The sequence below is a fragment of the Cervus canadensis genome, chromosome 5, assembly GCF_019320065.1.
Source record: "Cervus canadensis isolate Bull #8, Minnesota chromosome 5, ASM1932006v1, whole genome shotgun sequence".
Classification (NCBI taxonomy): domain Eukaryota; kingdom Metazoa; phylum Chordata; class Mammalia; order Artiodactyla; family Cervidae; genus Cervus; species Cervus canadensis.
In genome coordinates this window covers 29,651,167-29,670,001 of record NC_057390.1, presented here as the reverse complement: position 1 = coordinate 29,670,001, position 18,835 = coordinate 29,651,167, and the positions used below count along the sequence as shown (strand labels likewise).

General features: G+C 40.7%; 1 protein-coding gene across 2 annotated transcripts in view; it reads right to left on the bottom strand.

Moving 5' to 3' along the window:
- Window positions 1-18,835, bottom strand: part of PPP1R21 (protein phosphatase 1 regulatory subunit 21) — a 61,451-nt gene that overhangs the window by 22,074 nt on the left and 20,542 nt on the right. For both annotated transcript variants that reach the window (XM_043468516.1, XM_043468517.1), the window contains exons 5-13: window positions 18,012-18,176; window positions 17,404-17,462; window positions 16,122-16,216; window positions 13,420-13,472; window positions 12,791-12,940; window positions 10,928-11,029; window positions 10,752-10,840; window positions 7,774-7,910; window positions 2,506-2,598 (exon numbers count right to left, since the gene is read on the bottom strand). In XM_043468516.1, the coding sequence (XP_043324451.1) occupies window positions 2,506-2,598; window positions 7,774-7,910; window positions 10,752-10,840; window positions 10,928-11,029; window positions 12,791-12,940; window positions 13,420-13,472; window positions 16,122-16,216; window positions 17,404-17,462; window positions 18,012-18,176 (943 nt within the window). The remainder of the gene's footprint in view (window positions 1-2,505; window positions 2,599-7,773; window positions 7,911-10,751; window positions 10,841-10,927; window positions 11,030-12,790; window positions 12,941-13,419; window positions 13,473-16,121; window positions 16,217-17,403; window positions 17,463-18,011; window positions 18,177-18,835) is intronic.

Sequence of the window (18,835 nt, the reverse complement as noted above, 5' to 3'; positions counted from 1 at the left end):
GTCTGTATACAATGTATAATACAACTGAGTTGGCAGGCAATCTTGGCTGACTGTCTAGGTAATTAAAATACTTATAAAAGATGTATAATACTGAGAACCCTCCCATGACTTCTAGTGGATCAAAGCTACTGTAGTTTGACGATAATAATTCTCCCCACCCAACTGTTTACTATTTATTGAATCTAAATATTTCAATTATTTAGGGAGTTCCTCGACGTTAAATTTTAACTTCAAAAAGAACAGGGAAATCATGTGACCTAGACTAGAGATTTATTTTTGTTTAATGTTTCCTATCACTCTACCTGCTTTAGACTTGAGACTAAAGATCAAACAATTCTCACTTGTTAAAAGATTAATTCACTCCCATTTTAATTCCTTGTAGGACACACATTTTCATAAATCTCTCTCTCCCACTTTTTATATTAAGACCAGCCTCCCTGCTTGCTTGCCTTCCTTCCTTCCTTTTTCCCAACTTGGACCAAGCAATTATGCAAGGCAAAGCATCAAGGGAAAAGATTTGACATAAGAGCTCTCTTAAAGACAAAGTTTATTCTGTAATGCCAGTTAATGCTGACTCTTGAGTTTTCATGAGAGATACACAACACTGTTTCTTCCAACTAGGTAAGAAGACAGATTTGAACTGTAAACCTATCAACAAGAGCCCATAATCTGCTTGCCAACCATTCTTCATGTTTCCCAATATTTTTAATTTACATTATGCACACTTTCAAGAACAGAAACGAGCAGAGGCACAAAGAGGGCTTAGAAGGCCTCTGATTCTCCCATAATCTCCACCAGCTCTTGACAAATAATAACAGTAGCATCCTGCGATTTGGACCACTTGGCATCTAATGCCACATGTGAACAAAAGCATCTTCAGAAAACTTAGAAACACATTATTATTTATAGAAATATAAATAAAATCAAGATTTTTCAATGTAAATAAAGCTTTAAGATCCTTCTCAATGGATAGGTCCCCTCCATGGCTCTAGCCCCTCCATTATCAAAATTCTAGCAAAAATACTAGTAGGAACAAATCATAATATTAGCACAGGAAAACTTAGGAAACAAAACCAAAAAATCTGTAGCCACAGAGCTATTTTTGGTTTCAATGGCCTAGTTCTAGGTTGAGTAAAATTCTGGAATAGAAGACTATGGTTAAGTCTGAGCTCCCCAAATCAAAAGCTGTGCAGGAAAAAGTACTAGTCCCTTGGGTTTTCTATGGACCAGACTAGGTTCTGCAGAGTTGGGACTGACTATTGTTACCTACCACCAAATCTGTCTATGCAAGCTGTGATTTCTGCAACCAGAGCTAGCTCCAGAAGTACAGTGACTTCTACAGTTCCTTATAATTGAAGACAAGCCTCAAAAAGGACCATTTTCAAGACTAAGGTGGTATTGGGTAATACTACTGAGACTAACATAGATTCCCAGTAACACAGGTTATGTGTCAGTTTATAGAAGGGCCCCCAATATACACATTTTATACATGAAATCCAACAAAATCTTAAGTTTTTTAAATATATTTTCTGTGAAACCATTAATTGGTCACTAACCATACATTAAACACCACAGTGAAAAATCTAGGTACCTGGGCTACTTCCAAAGGTGGTGACTTAGTCACTAAGTCATGTCCATCTCTTGCGACCCCATGGACTGTACCCTGCCAGGCTCCTCTGTCCATGGGATTCTCCAGGCAAGAATACTGGAATGGGTTGCCATTTCCTTCTCCAGGGTATCTCCCCAAACCAGGACTCAAACCCAGGTCTCTTGCATTGCAAGCAGATTTTTTTACCTACTAAGCTACAAGGGAAGCCCTACTTCCAATAGTCCTGAATAACTGCTCTGCCCTCTCTTTCTGCTCCTACTCCAATAGCCACCAAAAGCAAAAGAGAGGGGAAAGAAGCCAAAAGCCATGCAGAGATATAGATTAAAAAGTCAGGACTCAGAATCACATGCTAAGAAGCAAATGAAATGCCTTTCAACAGGCATATTCTTAGGAGCACATGGCAAGTGAAAACTGACCAAAGTATGAAAACAGACCTTCAGTCTGTAAGTTTCTCCTGAACAAAACAGGATTTATAAAGGGTACTCTCAACATAAAAATGCACAGGAAGGTGGAAAACCAGTACATTATTTCTAGGAAATTTACACCTTTGTTTCCTCAGTCCCTTCATGCTTGGGCTCTAATAAGTGCAGTATTTTGCTAAATGCCTCTGAATGGCATGTCTGACTTGATAAAATTCATACACCTGCCTTAAATCAGCGTAATGTGTTTTTGGCCAAAGTTCTGCACACAAGGGTTTCTCATCAGTCCTTTGTTTACCTTCAGGAAAGAAGCAGATGGGAAAAGCAGAAGGCAGTAAGCTGTGTACTTTACCGTAAGCCAAATGCTACTAAGCCTTTATCTGGGGTCTATTAGCCTTGGCAGTATTTGTTTAAATCTCATTCAGGCAGATCTCAGAAAAGGGATGAAATTTATTTATGTTCTTTTTCAAGTCTCACCTTTCATGACATCATGGAATCCATGCAGAGCAGCACCAACATTTGTTAACACAGAACTGTAGTTTGTCCGAAGGAGTCCATCTGGCTCTGTACCTAGGAAACCAAGATCACAGACCTAAGCTTTGTCCCAGAAGACTTCACCTGAAAAACTGAGCCCACCATCTTCTCTCCACCTTCAGGAAGAGAATCAGTACCACTTGTGACATGTTGAACATAATGGCTCTCAAAATTCCTGCAGACACATTCAGACAGAATGGTGCTGATTACAGACACCTAAACTGATCTGGAGCAGCAGCGGCGCAGCACTGGAGCGACTGTGAGGAGATACTTCGCGTCCAAGGGCAGAGATACATAAGGGTCATTGGAATTAAATTCACCCATTCCACTCCATTTTAGTTCGCTGATTCCCAAAATGTCGACGTTCACTCTTGCCATCTCCTGTCTGACCAATTCCAATTTGCTTTGATTCATGGACCTAACATTCCAGGTTCCTATGCAATATTGCTCTTTACAGCATGGACTTTGCTTCCATCACCAGTCACATCCACAACTGGGTGTTGCTTTGGCTCCGTCTCTCCATTCTTTCTGGAGTTATGTCTCCACTGATCTCCAGGAGCATACTGGGCACCAAGCAACCTGGGGAGTTCATCTTTCAGTGTCCTATCTTTTTGCCTTTTCATACTGTTTACGGGGTTCTCTAGGCAAGAATACTGAAGTGGTTTGTCATTCCCTTCTCCAGTGAACCACATTTTGTCAGAACAAAATGGGTGGCCCTACATGGCATAGTTTCATAGTTTCATTGATTTAGACAAGACTGTGGTCCATGTGATCAGATTGCTTAGTTTTCTGTGATTGTGGTTTTCAGTCTGTCTGCCCTCTGATAGAGAAGGATAAGAGGTTTATGGAAGCTTCCCGACAGGAGAGACTGACTGAGGGGGAAACTGGGTCTTGTTCTGATGGGCGGGGCCATGCTCAGTAAATCTTTAATCCAATTTTCTATTGATGGGTGCGGCTGTGTTCCCTCCCAGTTATTTACCTGGGGGCAAACTATTGTAGAGGTAATGAAGATAACGGTGACCTCCTTCAAAAGGTCCCTTGCCGGCACTGCTACACTCAGGGCCCCCAACCCTGCAGCAGGCACCGCCAACCCGTGCCTCCACCGGAGACTCATGGACACTCCCAGGCAAGTCAGGGTCAGTCTCTTTTGGGGTCACTGCTCCTTTCTCCTGGGTCCTGGTGCACACAGGTTCTGACTGTGCCCTTCAAGAGTCTATTTCCCACTCCTGTGTAAGTTCTGGCAGCTCTACGGTGGTGTTAATGGCGACCTCCTCCAAGAGGGCTTATGCCATACCCAAGTCTGCTGCACCCAGAGCCCCTGCCCCTGCGGCAGCCCACTGCTGATCTGTACCGCCACAGGAGAGGCTCAAACACAGTTCTGACTCAGTCTCTGTGTGGTCTCTGGGTTCTGGTGCACACAAGGTTTGTTTGAGCCCTCTGAGCATCTCTGGCGGGAATGGGGTTTGATTCTAAACGCGAACTCGCCCCTCCTACCGTCTTCCCGGGTCTTCCCCTTTGCCCTTGGACGTGGGCTATCTTCTCACAGCTGCTCCAGTGTTGCGCAGCCGCCGCTCCAGCGCCTACCGTCTTGCTGAGGCTTCTCTGACCTTGGACATGGGGTATCTCATGAGTGAGAGTGAAAAAGTTGGCTTAAAGCTCAATATTCAGAAAACTAAGATCATGGCATCCGGTCCCATCACTTCATGGCCAGTGGATGGGAAAACAGTGCAAAGAGTGACAGACTTTATTTTGGGGGCTCCAAAATCACTGCAGATGGTGACTGCAGCCATGAAATTAAAAGACGCTTACTCCTTGGAAGAAAAGTTATGACCAACCTAGACAGCATATTAAAAAGCAGAGACATTACTTTGCCAACAGAAGTCCATCTAGTCAAAGCTATGGTTTTTCCAGTAGTCATGTATGGATGTGAGAGTTGGACTATAAAGAAAGCTGAGCTCCAACTGAGCTCCAAAGAATTGATGCTTTTGAACTGTGGTGTTGGAGAAGACTCTTGAGAGTCCCTTGGGCTGCAAGGAGATCCAACCAGTCCATCCTAAAGGAAATCCGTCCTGAATATTCATTGGACATACTGATACTGAAGCTGAAACTCCAATACTTTGGCCACTTGATGTGAAGAACTGACTCATTTGAAAAGACCCTGATACTGGGAAAGATTGAAGGCGGGAGGAGAAGGGGACGACAGAGGGTGAGATGGTTGCATGGCATTAGTGACTCAATGGACAAGAGTTTGAGTAAGCTCCAGGAATTGGCGATGGACAAGAAGGCCTGGCGTGCTGTAGTCCACGGGGTCGCAAAGCACTGGACACAACTGAGCGACTGAACTGAACTGAAACAGATTTGCATTCCTCATGTCCACAGTTAGTAATGGTTAAGAATCAAAATTAAATTGCTAGGCAGGATTATGTCTTTCATGATTCTCTATGAAATGAAAAGTCTTTGTGAATTTCACCTGTTACTACAGAACACATTTCTCATTTTGTTCTTTTCCCTACATATTACTGTTTGCTGAACATCACTAAAAACACTACTATTCAAACATCGTAATTCTAATTCCGGCATGACAGCATAAGCAAGCTCCACATATCCACTCTCCAGCCCAACTGATGAAAATTATTTAAAAACAACCACTTAAAACTCTGGAAATTATCCTAAGGGCATCCAGCTAATGAAGAAACAGTTACTCAAGAAAATCTGTATCAATTCACTGACAACAGCAACAATCTGTGCTATCTGAACCCACTTCCTTTCCCCCGCCCAGTCAGTGAGCTAGAAACCCCAGTCCAGAGAGTACAGCAAAGAACACCAAACTCCCTCGCCCTAATTCAGTAGAGAGCCGCATTCCTTATCCAGCTCCCTATTGCTGAGGCTAAATTCTAGTTAAGTATGACTCAGGGGTGGGGGTTCTCTTCTTTCACCCAGCCCTGACTTGTGGAATGTTGAGAATCTGTGGCCATGAACACCCTGGCCCCAGCTCAGTAACAGGAGTTCCTCGCTGAAAGAGGCAAGTAGAGGCGACAGGGGGCTGCTACCCTCTCCATGGAGTACTCAGCTATACATACAGGGATGTCACTCTAAGAGAAGTACATCTTTGTCCTCACCCCTAGCAGAGAACTATGGCTCAGAGATTTAACCCAGGGGAGAAATAGTCATTTAAACAGAAAACTCTGAATCTTTTCCCAAAGGAATTGACTTTATTCACAACAGACTATATCGAAGTTCAAGCCCAGGGGTACCATCAAAAATAACGGCACCTGTGCTGAAGGTAACTAGGAGGAAATTGGTAGGTTCATTGGAGATATAAGGTAAACAGACAACGATGATCAACCGATTCTTAACAAGGGTGCCAAGAACATTCAATATGGAAGAAACAGTCTTTTTAATAAATGGTACTGAGACAACTGGACAGTCACATGCAAAAGATGCAGCTGGACCTTTACCTCACACTATATACAAAAATTAACTCAAAATGGATCAAAGACTTAAATGTAAGAGCTAGAAGTATAAAACAAAAGAAAACCTAAAGGTGGGCAAGAATTCCTTAGAAGAAATGGAGTAGCCCTCATAGTCAACAAAAGAGTCCAAAATGTAGCACTTGGATGCATCTCAAAAATGACAGAATGATTTCAGTTTGTTTTCAAGACAAACCATTCAACATCCCAGTAACCCATGTCTATGCCCCAACCACTAATGCCAAAGAAGCTGAATGGTTCTAGGAAGACCTACAAGACCTTCTAGAACTAACACCAAAAAAAGATGTTCTTTTCTTCATAGAGGACTGGAATGCAAAAGTAGGAAGTCAAGAGACACCTGGAGTAACAAGCAAGTTCGGCCTTGGAGTACAAAATGAAGCAGGGCAAAGGCTAATAGAGTTTTGGCAAGAGAATGCACTGGTCATAGCAAACACCCTCTTGCAACAACGCAAGAGAAGACTACCCATGGACATCATCAGATGGTCAATACAGAAATCAGATTGATTATATTCTTTGCAGCCAAAGATGGAGAAGCTCTACACAGTCAGCAAAAACAAGACCAGGAGCTGACTGTGGCTCAGATCATGAACTCCTTATTGCCAAATTCAGACTTAAATTGAAGAAAGTAGGGAAAACCACTAGACCATTCAGGTAAGATCTAAATCAAACCCCTTACGATTACACAGTGGAGATGATGAACGGATTCAAGGGATTAGATTTGGTCAACAGAGTGCCTGAAGAACTATGGAAGGAAGTTTGGAACATTGTGTACGAGGCGGTGACCAAAACCATCCCCAAGAAAAAGAACACAAGCAGGAAAAATGGTTATCTGAGGAGGCCTTACAAATAGCTGAGAAAAGAAGAGGAGCAAAAAGCAAGGTAGAAAGGGAAAGATATAACCAACTGAATGCAGAGTTCCAGAGCATAGCAAGGAGAGATAAGAGAGCCGTCTAAGCAATGACGAACCTAGACAGCATATTAAAAGGCACAGATGTTACTTTGCCAACAAAGGTCTGTATAGTCAAAGCTATGGTTTTTCCAGTAGTCATTTACGGATATGAGAGCTGAACCATAAAGAAGGTTGAGCACCAAAGCATTGATGCTTTTGAACTGTAGTGCTGGAGAAGACTCTTGAAAGTTCTCTGGACAGCCAGGAGATCAAACCAGTCAATCCTAAAGGAAATCAACACTGAACATTCACTGGAAGGACTGATGCTGAAGCTGAACCTCCAATGCTTTGGCCACCTGATGCAAAGAGCTGACCCCCTGGAAAAGACCCTGATGCTGGGCAAGATTGATGGCAAGAGGAGAAGGGGGAGACCGAGGATGAGACGGTTGGATGGCATCATCAACTCAATGGACATGAGTTTGAGAAAACTTCGGGAGATAGTGAAGGACAGGGAAGCCTGGCATGCTGCAGTCCATGGGGTCACAACACTACTGAGTGACTGAACAAGTCTTAGTCACTAGACCACCGGGGATTCTTAATTTAACTCAGTAACACATTTACCTTCATTTTATAAGTGGGAAAACAGAAGCAGAAAAGTAAAGTGATTTGCCCAAGGCCATAAATGTATAAAGGGCTGCAGGATATGAATTCAAGTCTTTCTGGCCCCAGATCCTAGGCTCTTCTCACTCAAACATGCCAAACCACCTCCCGTCTCCAACTTCTTATACTCTAAGCTCTTCACATTGAACCATGAGTAACAAAGGCACTTACTTGGCAAGGCAAGAAGAGCAATGTAAGTCTGCAGCTTCTCAAACACAGCTGTCATCTTTTTCATGTCCTGGGACAGCTCTAGATTCCTGGCTCGTAATGCAGACGTGCAAAGGGAAGCGTCACATTCTTCTTCTAGGCTAGGAATGGGCAGATTTTATAAAAGTGAGCATCCCGAATGATTTTCAATCAGCTATAAGAAACTACCTAAATCCTAAAACATCTATATCCGAAGAGAGAATGTACCAAAAAAATAAACGAGCTCATTGACAAGGTTCCATTTTGTTATACCATCATGTACACACTGGCTTCCTCCAATGCCAATGCAGCAGAAGACAACTAAATGGAAGAAAAGGTGCCCACTGCCTTCCATCCTGAGAGAAGCACAAAAATGCTTCCCTTTAAAATATTTTCAGGAGAAACATACTTCATAGGCTGAATTTTTAAAGAGAATTAAACAGGCACTGGGAGAGAGAATCAAGAAGAAACCTTTTTCAGTGAGTTGTTGTTTAGTCACTAACTCATGTCCGACTCTTTGTGACCCCATAAACTGCAGCCCACCAGTCTCCTCTGTCTGTGGGATTTCCGAGGCAAGAATACTGTTGTGGGTTGTCATTTCCTTCTCCAGGAGATCTTCCTAACCCACGGATTGAACCCATCTCCTGTATTAATAGGTGGATTCTTTATCACCGAGCCATCAGGGAAGTGTGTGTAATTTCAAACGTCAGACAAATTGGAAAAACCAATCTGTAAGTGCAATACAAAAGTAAATGCTTAACATTCACAAAATATAATAATTTTCCATTTTAAATGGTGCTTGGGAAAACTTATTACAAGGTTAAAAATCTATGTAGACTCTTAAGAGTACTTATTAAAATGTGCAATAATCAAGTAAAATGCTTTTTACACAAAGCTACAAAAGTTATTAGCACAAGAATTATATACTTGTGATGTGAAATCAAGAATCACATCCATTCCCTTGACCTTGACACTTCTGCTCTATTTATTTATAGCAGACAGCTTCATTCAATACTAAACCCATTTACTACTAATGAACATGTCATCTTGCGAACTAGAGTGGTATTTAAACCAATGGCAAAAAAAATTGCCTAAAATACATGAAAATCTGATTAGGTAGGGCTGAAAACATATGGGACAGAACATTCCCAAGAATAGGAATCTTAGATCAAGAAAGGACTTACCCAGTGTTTCTAAAAACGTAATAGTGAAAAAATAAATTAAGATAAAATAAAAATGCATTAACTCTTTCACATAGTAAATACCACTTTTACAATGGTTCTTACATTCTTTTAAACATAAGCTGAATCAATAAAGTATATTCAATTCAGTGTTAAACTTTCAGAGTCAATTTTCGGAAAAACTTCAATTATACTAAACTAAAACATTTAAGGATCTGAAAGAAACTATAATGCACAATTATGAGGTCATAATTCCCTGATTCCTAAAATTCTGTCATGTGCACAAATCACAGAATTCGGTTACTGAAATAACTTGTTAGGTTAGAATTAGGAAATAAGATGGTTCTTAACATATATAAATTTTTTAATAATAAAACTGCATATTTTTGAAAAGTTAAAACCTACTACTTTAGTTTATAAGGACTAAAAAACTATAATTACTTGTATATTTTCAGTATCTGTAAGCTTTTCATCTATGCCTTTTCTAAACCTTATTTTGCTATCTACTATAATACCTATGGGCTTCCCAGGTAGCTCAGTGGTAAATAATCTGCCTGGCAATGCAGGAGACAGGTTCAATCCCTGGGTCGGGAAGATGCCCTAGAGAAGGAAATGGCAACACACTCCATTATTCTTGCCTAGAGAATCCCCAAGGACAGAGGAGCCTGTTGGGCTACAGTCCATGGGGTTGCAAAGAGTCAGTCATGACTTACGGAATAAACAACAATAATAATACATATCAATAATAGTACATATATGTTCTCATTTCTCTTATTTCCAGTTGTATTATTCTTTGTCTTTTTTAAAAGACTAAATCTTAGGACAAAAAGATTTAGATGAATTAGGAGCCTTTGCAGTTTTAGATCGAAAGTATCAAAATGTACAATCAGTTGAGTTCAGTTCAGCTGCTCAGTTGTGTCCGACTCTTTGCGGTCCCATGAATCGCAGCACACCAGGCCTCCCTGTCCATCACCAACTCCTGGAGTCCACCCAAACCCATGTCCATTGAGTCAGTAATGCCATCCAGCCATCTTATCCTCTGTCATCCCCTTCTCCTTCTGCCCTCAATCTTTCCCAGCATCAGGGTCTTTTCAAATGAGTTAGCTCTTCACATCAGGTGGCCAAAGTATTGGAGTTTTCAGCTTCAACATCAGTCCTTCCAATGAACACCCAGAACTAATCTCCTTTAGGATGGACTGGTCTAGTCTCAAATTTCCAGTTATATAAATTATTTTCTCTTGACTTTTCAGGAATGTTTAAGATGGAATATTTAAGGTTACTAAATGACTCATCCTATGAGGGTTGGAGGATGTACACAGTTTTTATTTTATAACTTAAATCACCAATAATAAAAACAGCATACTATTTAAAAGAAACCTAAGGATTACAGATTCAAATATAGAAGTTAACCATTATTACCCCCATCTAGCTGTTTTCAGTAAAAGGATAACAAATACCGAAAACTAAAATATTTCCTTTAATAAATGTGTCATTCACAATTACTAAAAATACTGGTTCATGTTGCATTACATGGTTATAGCACTAATTACAGTTCAAAACTATTGAAGAAACTCTAGATGAGAAACTACAATTCAGTTTTCTTAAATATAAGTTTGTGCTGCTCAAGCCATGATTTTCCTTTTTCACAAACATCCAAATTGGTTGCGGTGCAAAAAGGTCAGGCAGAGCACAAGAGGCACAGGCTGTTACATTACTAACTCCAGCACAGCTCAGAGGACACCTCACAATTCCCCAAGCTCTCTGGCCCAGAGCAGTAAGTACCTTTTTAACTGATAAGGAAGAATCTTCCTAAGAAAACATATGTAAGAGGTTAAATGCTCTGAAAAAGTTTTCAATTTCACAGTTGTCTCCTGGAAAAGAAAAACAATTTCAAGATTAATAATTTTGTCTGAAAAAGAAGCACTCCCACTTCCAGAAGTAAACCAGAAGAAAATTACCAGAACGGTCACAGTATCCTCAGTAATGCTTTCAAATAAATGAAGCATTCCTTCCTCAAGAGGGCGGATGTAGGATGCATTTTCATGAAGATACTGTGAGAACTAAATAGAAGGGGAAGAATTCTGAGTTAAATCACTGGAAAATAAAGGATATCAAAACATCTGTAAATAGACCCATTGAATTATAAACCTTAATTCTCTTGCAAACTTTTTCTTGGGAAATTTGACTTTTACACAAAGTTCCCCTCTAACAATCCCAGATACTAAACCCAAGCGCCCATTCCATGGCAAAGTGACAAACCAGCAGATGGATGACATAACTAGGCACGAGGCAAGTGGGGAGGGGATACTATTAACAACACAGCACCAATAGGCCTTCTTTCCGAAACAACCACTTCTTCATAGGGGTGCCAGTTAAGATTAAAAAAAAAGATTTGATATTTGAGTCAAAACCATAGGACAGATTTTTGTGTTACACAACTCTTTTTAACAAACAAGACTTTTGAGAACAGCTTATATTCAGTGCATACAATGTTCAAGGTTAACACATTCTAGGAATGTAACTATCATCAAAATGAAAATATAAAAACTTTTATAACTGTCATGGATATTATAATACTTATGAAGAACTAATTCAATATGAAGAACAGATTCAGAAAAAGATCCCCCAGGCATTGAGACAATTGAGAAACAAGAAGTTAATTTTTCACATGCGAAATATCTCAGTTTTTAAATATGGTATAATGGCTCAAATTTTGATTTCTCTGTATACAAATGTAAAGTCTCATTTTGCAGTAATGTGATTCAACTAGTCCAACTGCAAACTACACAGAAATATGGCCCGGAAAACTCAGTCTCTCTGGGCTGTTAAATATGGTGAACTCTAAGCTCATGTATAAAAGTCTACTTTATGATTTTATGAACAAGTCTAAATGCTTTGGTCATCTTTTAACAAATGGTTACTGAATCTTCAATAATAGAGACTTAATAGAAAAGTCACAGAGGGTCTTTCAGAGATAAAAGTACCAAAGGTAAAATACTGAGAAAAATATGAATTCTTCAGAGTAATGAAATATTTCCATTAGGATTAACATATTTGATTCTCCCTGTGTGAGCACAATATGGTAACAAGCTAAGTAAAATAATGGTGGGAATTCCCTGGCAGTCCAGTGGTTAAGACGCAGTGCTTTCACTGCTGGGGCCCAGGTTCAATCCCTAGTTGGAAAACTAAGATCCCACAAGCTGCACGGTATGGCCAAAAAAGGCCTCCAAAACAAAAAAAAATAAAAATAAAATAATGGACAAAGAACCAATGGGAGAAAAATGCTTTTATATTACAAGAAGTGTAAAAGAAAATATAACTGCCTTAAAATGCTACAGTTCCATTTTCCTTACCCAGGTCATCTGAAAGCTTTTTCCCACAGTGATATTAAAGAGCATTTCAAAAATTCAAACTTTAATTTTTATGAACTTTAAAAGGTTTGTGGAGAAAAGTTTTGCAGGGAAAAAACACCTACCCCACTTCTCTCCTCCTATGCAAACCATGCTCATTTTTCAAAGCCCAGTTAAATCACCAAAAAGTCTCCCAGACACTACCACCAACAGCAGTCTCCCTCCTTGATGATGTCACATTCACTTACTGCCCAGACCACTTATTCACACTTAAGTCTTCTAACATATCCCTCACTATTTCATTTTGTAAGAATCTCCATGTTTACCCTATTTCTTGACAGTAAAGGCTATGACTTGGAGTTTCTCCCCATGTCCTCTACAGTACTTGGCTGAAGCACAGAACTAGTCTAATAAATAGAAAGTCTCCAGATTTGTTCAGGGCAGACAAAAGGTATCCTGAGTTAAACGTACCTTCTGATTCAATGGAGATATTGTGTCAATGGCAGAATCAATAGGAAAAATCTGAATCCTCTGTTCTGTGTAGGTGTGAAAGTTCAGAAGAGCCTTGACAAGATCTTGAACAAAAGCCAGGGCCTGCCCAGCAATATCCCGCATCTTCAGCTTTAAAATGAAAAAGATACAGTTAAAGTCAACTATCAGGTTATAACTCCCAAACAACTTTATTAAGTCTACTTTTGGAGAAAACATTTGAACTCTAAAATAATTATTCCTTAATTTAAATTCATTTGATCCCACTCATATTTTAATACTACCGTCTAAGTAAATTAGAAAGCTGTCCATTTTAGCTAATATGCCTCCTCCACTTAACCTAAAGTGCAAAGGCCACCAACCTAAAAGAAAGGTATGACAAAAATCAGTGCATCCCACAATTCAGTTCTAATGTTGTAAGAGACAGCAAAAATCTGCATTATTTACAAAGTCAAAAAATAACGTGTTCCACGATTTTTTTAAATGTATGAGAAAAGAAAGTAAAAGTTAAATGCAATGGTTTGGGGCACTAAATAGAGGCCCAAACAACTAACTGGTGTTTCTGAAAAGTATGACATGCACATTACTGAAAATAAAAACTTCATCTTTACCTGATGTCTCCTATTGTGGACTGGAACATTCAGAGCATTATATTGGCTATATTCTTCAAAACAAAAATGGATATACATTAAGTCATTTTTACATTTACAGAAAAAGAGCTTAACTGAGAAATAAGAAATGCTCACCCCATTTGCCAGCTCATCTCCACTCAGTCCCTTCCCTTCCTGATCACCGGGGTGCACTCTGCACAGGCTTTCTTTGTACTCTATAACCCTCATTCCCAACATTCCCAACAGAGGGGCTCATCCATCCCAACTGGGTCAATATTAGCTTCTCTCCCCAGGTCTAGACTTTTATTTACAAACGTGCACACCAGAAGGTAAAGAGATGCACACCCAATCTGTTAGACTACTAAGCCACATCCAAGTTAACCTCATCTCTCCCATAAACCTGCTCCGCAGATTTGCCTCTCTGATCTCTGTCAACTGTACCACATCTTTTCCCCACACTGCCTGCTCTCTCTGCCTTGCCTCCTTGCATCTCCTGACATCTCAGGCTCCAGCCCCCATCCCAGCACACCAGGACCATGACGGCAACAGCATCAGTCTCCTTCTCCCATTCCAGTGTAGTCTACACTCTGTTGCCAGATCAACCAAGTGAGTGCGCAAATCTCATCAAGACATTTCCAGGGCTTCCCTGGTGGCTCAGTGGTAAAGAATCCACCTGCCAATGCAGGAGACACAGGTTCATCCCTAATCCGGAAGAATCCCACATGCCTCGGAGCAACTAAGCCCACGTGGCTCAACTACTGAGCGTGTGCTCTGGAGTCTGGGAGAAGCAGCTTAGCCCACGTGCCGTGGCTACTGCGGCCTGTGCACCCCAGAGCCCGTGCTCTGCAACAAGGGAAGCCACTGCAATGAGAAGCCCTCACACCGCAACTAGAGAGGAGGCCCCACTAGCCACAACTAGAGAAAAGCGCACGCAGCCATAAAGACCGAGTATAGCCAAATGTAAGTAAATAATTGTTTTTTACAAGGGACATTTCTAAAATCTTCAACAACCTACTGCCTTGTGAATGAAGTCCCAAGTCCTCTGCCCAGAACTTGAGGGTCCAGCCCCACCCACCCTTTCAGAACTTACCTATCATTGGCCTCCACATCCCATCCACTCTAGCCTCCAGCCATACTTAACTAACTACTACTATCAGGCCCTGACAGCACCTTAATCCTACATACCACACTCCATGCAATTCCCTGGCTGGTTCTCCCTCACCTCTCTGACCAACAAAACCTACTTTCACATCCTGGCCCAGCCCAAAGCACACTTCTTCCAGAAGCCTTCCCCAAACAACCCCACCAGCAGTAATCACCCTTCCCCTGAAGCCCCAAGAAGTTCTTCATGGAATAACTTAGCTTATATTTCAGATATTTCTCTATCTTATCGTCCCCCTACTAGACTATAAACTCCTTGAGGGTAGAGATTTTTGTCTTATACATTTTTGCATATCCTATACAAAATTTAGACCTTCAGCAAATAATCTCTAAATATTTCAGAACTAAAAGTAGTAACTCTACTGGTGACATGATAAGCACCTAAAACAGGGTGACAACTAGTACTGGAAAAGAAAGGATTATCCCAAAGAGATTCAGATGGAAATGATTAGAACCTGATGACTAAGGATTAAGGAGCAAATGAAATGCCAAGGATTCAAGTCTAGTGGATCAAAGTATGCTGATGCTATTTACATTAATGTAGAAAGCAGTAACAGGTGTTGTTTTCAGAGGAATTTAGGTTTTTGATATGATAATGACATATGCTGATTTCAGTTTTAGAGCAAACTGCTATTTTTCTTTTTCTTTTCTTCCCTCTTTTTTTAGGTCTTTCCTAAGAAAAATTGAGAAGTCAAAAATTAATTTCAATCATATAATTATAAAAAGGAAAATGTATACTACATTGAATTTAAGTTTCAAGCTTCTGTTTTCTTTGTCTTTAAGATTTTGACTTAATACTTGGGCTTCCCTGGTGGCTCAGAAAGTAAAGAATCTGCTTGCAGTGCAGGAGACCTGGGTTGGATCCCTGGGTCAGGAAGATTCCCCTGGAGAAGGGAATGGCTACCCACTCCAGTATTCTTGCCTGTTGAGTTCAATGGACAGAGGAGCCTGGTGGGCTACAGTCCATGGGGTTGCAAAGAGTCGAACACAACAAAGTGACTAACACTTTCAAACACATACACGCAAGTCAATTTTAAGTTCTCTTTGGTACTCCTGGTTATGTAAATTACCAGATCCTTCCAAGGATGAGGGGGAAGCAGGCATACCCAAGTCAGCTCCAGAACTATCGCTGCACATTGTCCAAAGGGCAGGAGATATCTGACAGAGAAGATTCACCTCCCACCCATCCCGCTACTCCTCTTCTGCCTTGCCATCCATTGTGATCAGCTTTTCTTGTATAAGTATTCAGGTATTTTATGTGTACAGGCTGGTTTTCATGTTGGGATATGTTAAATACATGCAATTGAAAAATGTAGCTTTGGGCTTTTTCCAAGAAGACTAGCTTCAGAACAGTTATGTGACAACTTAAAATCTCCCTATAAGACATGAGGGCCAAAGCTGATCAAAAGGACAAAAAGAAAGGAACCCTCTGTTGGGCGAGTGAGGTTTTCAGCCAAGTACATTAGAAACTATTTTAATAAGATGGCTATCCTAAAGAGGTTAAGAGCTGCAAATAATGGAAAACTGTACATAATACCTACTTGTATCATTAAAAGGTACTTTCTCATTGATGATTGATAAGGATTCTTCTAATCTACTTGACAAATCTTCATGAAGATTCTTTAACTGTAACTGACTGAAAGAAAAAATACAAAACCATATGATCAACAGACAGTGGATCAACATTTGCATGTTACCTCAATAGCTGGTATCAGGCTTTCAGACTGACAGGTTTACCTGACATCTGTATACCCTTAGTAGTAGAGAGTTATTTAAAAAAAAAGAATGAAGATAAGAAAAATACTAAGTCTTGATTTTAAAGCCCTTGAGACTCCCGCTGAATAACTAGAAGTTGCAAAGAATTTATCACAGTCCCAGTATCTTATACAATTTTATTTCCCCAAGCTCAAAACCATCTTAGAGCCATTTCAAACTGATAAGATTTTCTCTTTACAACACATTTGTTCAAGTATAACGGTAAAAGTTTTTAAAGTATTATAGCAGATTTCTTCTTTGAGCTCAAAATCTGATCATTTTTGGTTTTGATTCAATTAAGAACATAGGTACATCATGCATTTTCAGTACAACTAAATAGAAGAAATTCACTTGATTGACCCTATCAAAACCTAAAACATGTCATTTATCAAATAAATGTTGGTGCACACGCTTACCATCCAGAGGTAAGTAATATTTTAATAGGTAAATATCTCCAGATTAGATTACACAACCTCATTTTATTTAAAAGGCACCATTTTATTAAAATGTTGGGCTTCCCTAGTGGCTCAGCAGGAAAGAATCTGCCTACGTGCAGGAGACACAGGAGATGTGAGTTCGATCCCTGAGTCAGGAAGATCCCCTGGAGAAGGAAATGGCAAACCACTCCAGTATTCTAGCCTGGGAAATCCCAAGGATGGAGGAGCCTGGCAGGCTACAGCCCCTGGGGTCTCAAAGAGTCAGACACAACTTAGCAACTAAACATTAAAAGGCTGACACCACAATCATCAGTCAGTTTTCCTGCCTGGGACTATGAGAAGACCGTCTCTTTGGGGTAGTCTGCCACAGAAAGCACCCAGGCCTCAATGCAGGAGCCCCAGAATGCCATCCGCCACAGGCGCAACATCTGCAGCTGAGGGCTGCCGCACAAGCCCCTCTACCAAGAATTCTCAAGGTCCCAGAGACAAAATAACTGAAAAGGCCCCTAGAAATGACCTACTTCTGTCTCACTGCAAACGTGAGAAAATTGAGACAGAGAAGCTACTAAACCAAAATTCAGGTCTTCTGATTCTCACTTCAGGGCCCCTTGGAATTCACATTTCCACATACCATTCTTCTGTCCGAAGTCGACATTCCTTGGCCTCCTTTTCTAGAGTCTGAGATTTTACCTAAATTTTAGAAGGAAAAGAAAAGCATAGCACAGGGAACTCTACTCAATAGTCTGTAATAACTTATATGGGGGAAAAAATCTGAAAAAGAATGAATATATGTATATGTATAACTGAATCACTTTGCTGAACACTTGAAACTAACACAACATTGTATATCAACTATACGCCAATAAAATTTTTAAAAATAAACTATGCCAAACTATATTGCTTGGCTTTCCATTTTGAAATCCTGAAGGTGGTGAAAAATTTCTTCTACTCTTTTTTCTTTTTGGTTTTCCCCTATAAATTTTATATAGCTATTTATTTGAAACTGTGTTCTGTTTGCTAGAAATGTGGTATGACAATCACTATTAACCAAAATTATATGCATATTTGTCTGTGAGAAAAAAAGAAAAGCAGATGAATCAGGCCACAGATGACAACTTGCTGAGTAGACGCTGTAGGCTGCAGTCCCGCCTCGAGTGGCTAACTTTTGTTCTTCAAAGCAGGCAGACGATTTATAAAAGCCCAGACTACTTCTGAACAAGCTCTCAACAGGGGGCTTACCTCTAGTTTAGCCTTGTCATTCTGCAGCTTCTCGATGGTCTCCATGTACTTCCGCGTCAGGCCATCGACCACGGCTTGGTGCTGAGCCGCCTCCATTTCCAGAGTGGACAGCCGACTCCTCAGCTCTGCTTCCACGTGCTTGTGCTGCTCATCGGCTTCAAAAAACTGAAAAGAGCACGTTTTCTTCTCACAACCTCCTCATATACACAAATGAAGAGAAAACAATGGCAGTGACTAATCATTGCTGCTGCTGCTGCTAAGTCGCTTCAGTCGTGTCCGACTCTGTGCGACCCCATAGACGGCAGCCTATCAGGCTCTGCCATCCCTGGGATTCTCCAGGCAAGAAGACTGGAGTGGGTTGCCATTTCCTTCTCCAATGCATGAAAGTGAAAAGTGAAAGTCAAAAAGTGAGTCATGTCTGACTCAGCGACCCCATGGCCCGCAGCCTACCAGGCTCCTCCGTCCCTGGGATTCTCCAGGCGAGAGTACTGGAGTGGGGTGCCATCACCTTCTCCGACTAATCACTGAGTGACTTCCATAAGGTTCCATGTGCTCAGTGTGCGAGATTGCATAGGCAAGAGCTCAGTGGATCCTCACAATAGGTCACAGGCAGTGTTACTTGCAGACCCTCCTTTACAGATGGGGAACCTGAAGCTTCAAGGAGCTACCTAACTGTCAACTGTTTCACAGGCACAAACAGACTTCAAAGCCTACATTCCCTTCCCCAACCTATCTCAAGGACTTCTATTTCAAACTACCTCTGGCACACGGAGAACTAACTCAACTGACCAGTTGAGCACAACTCTTGCTATACTGTTATGCGA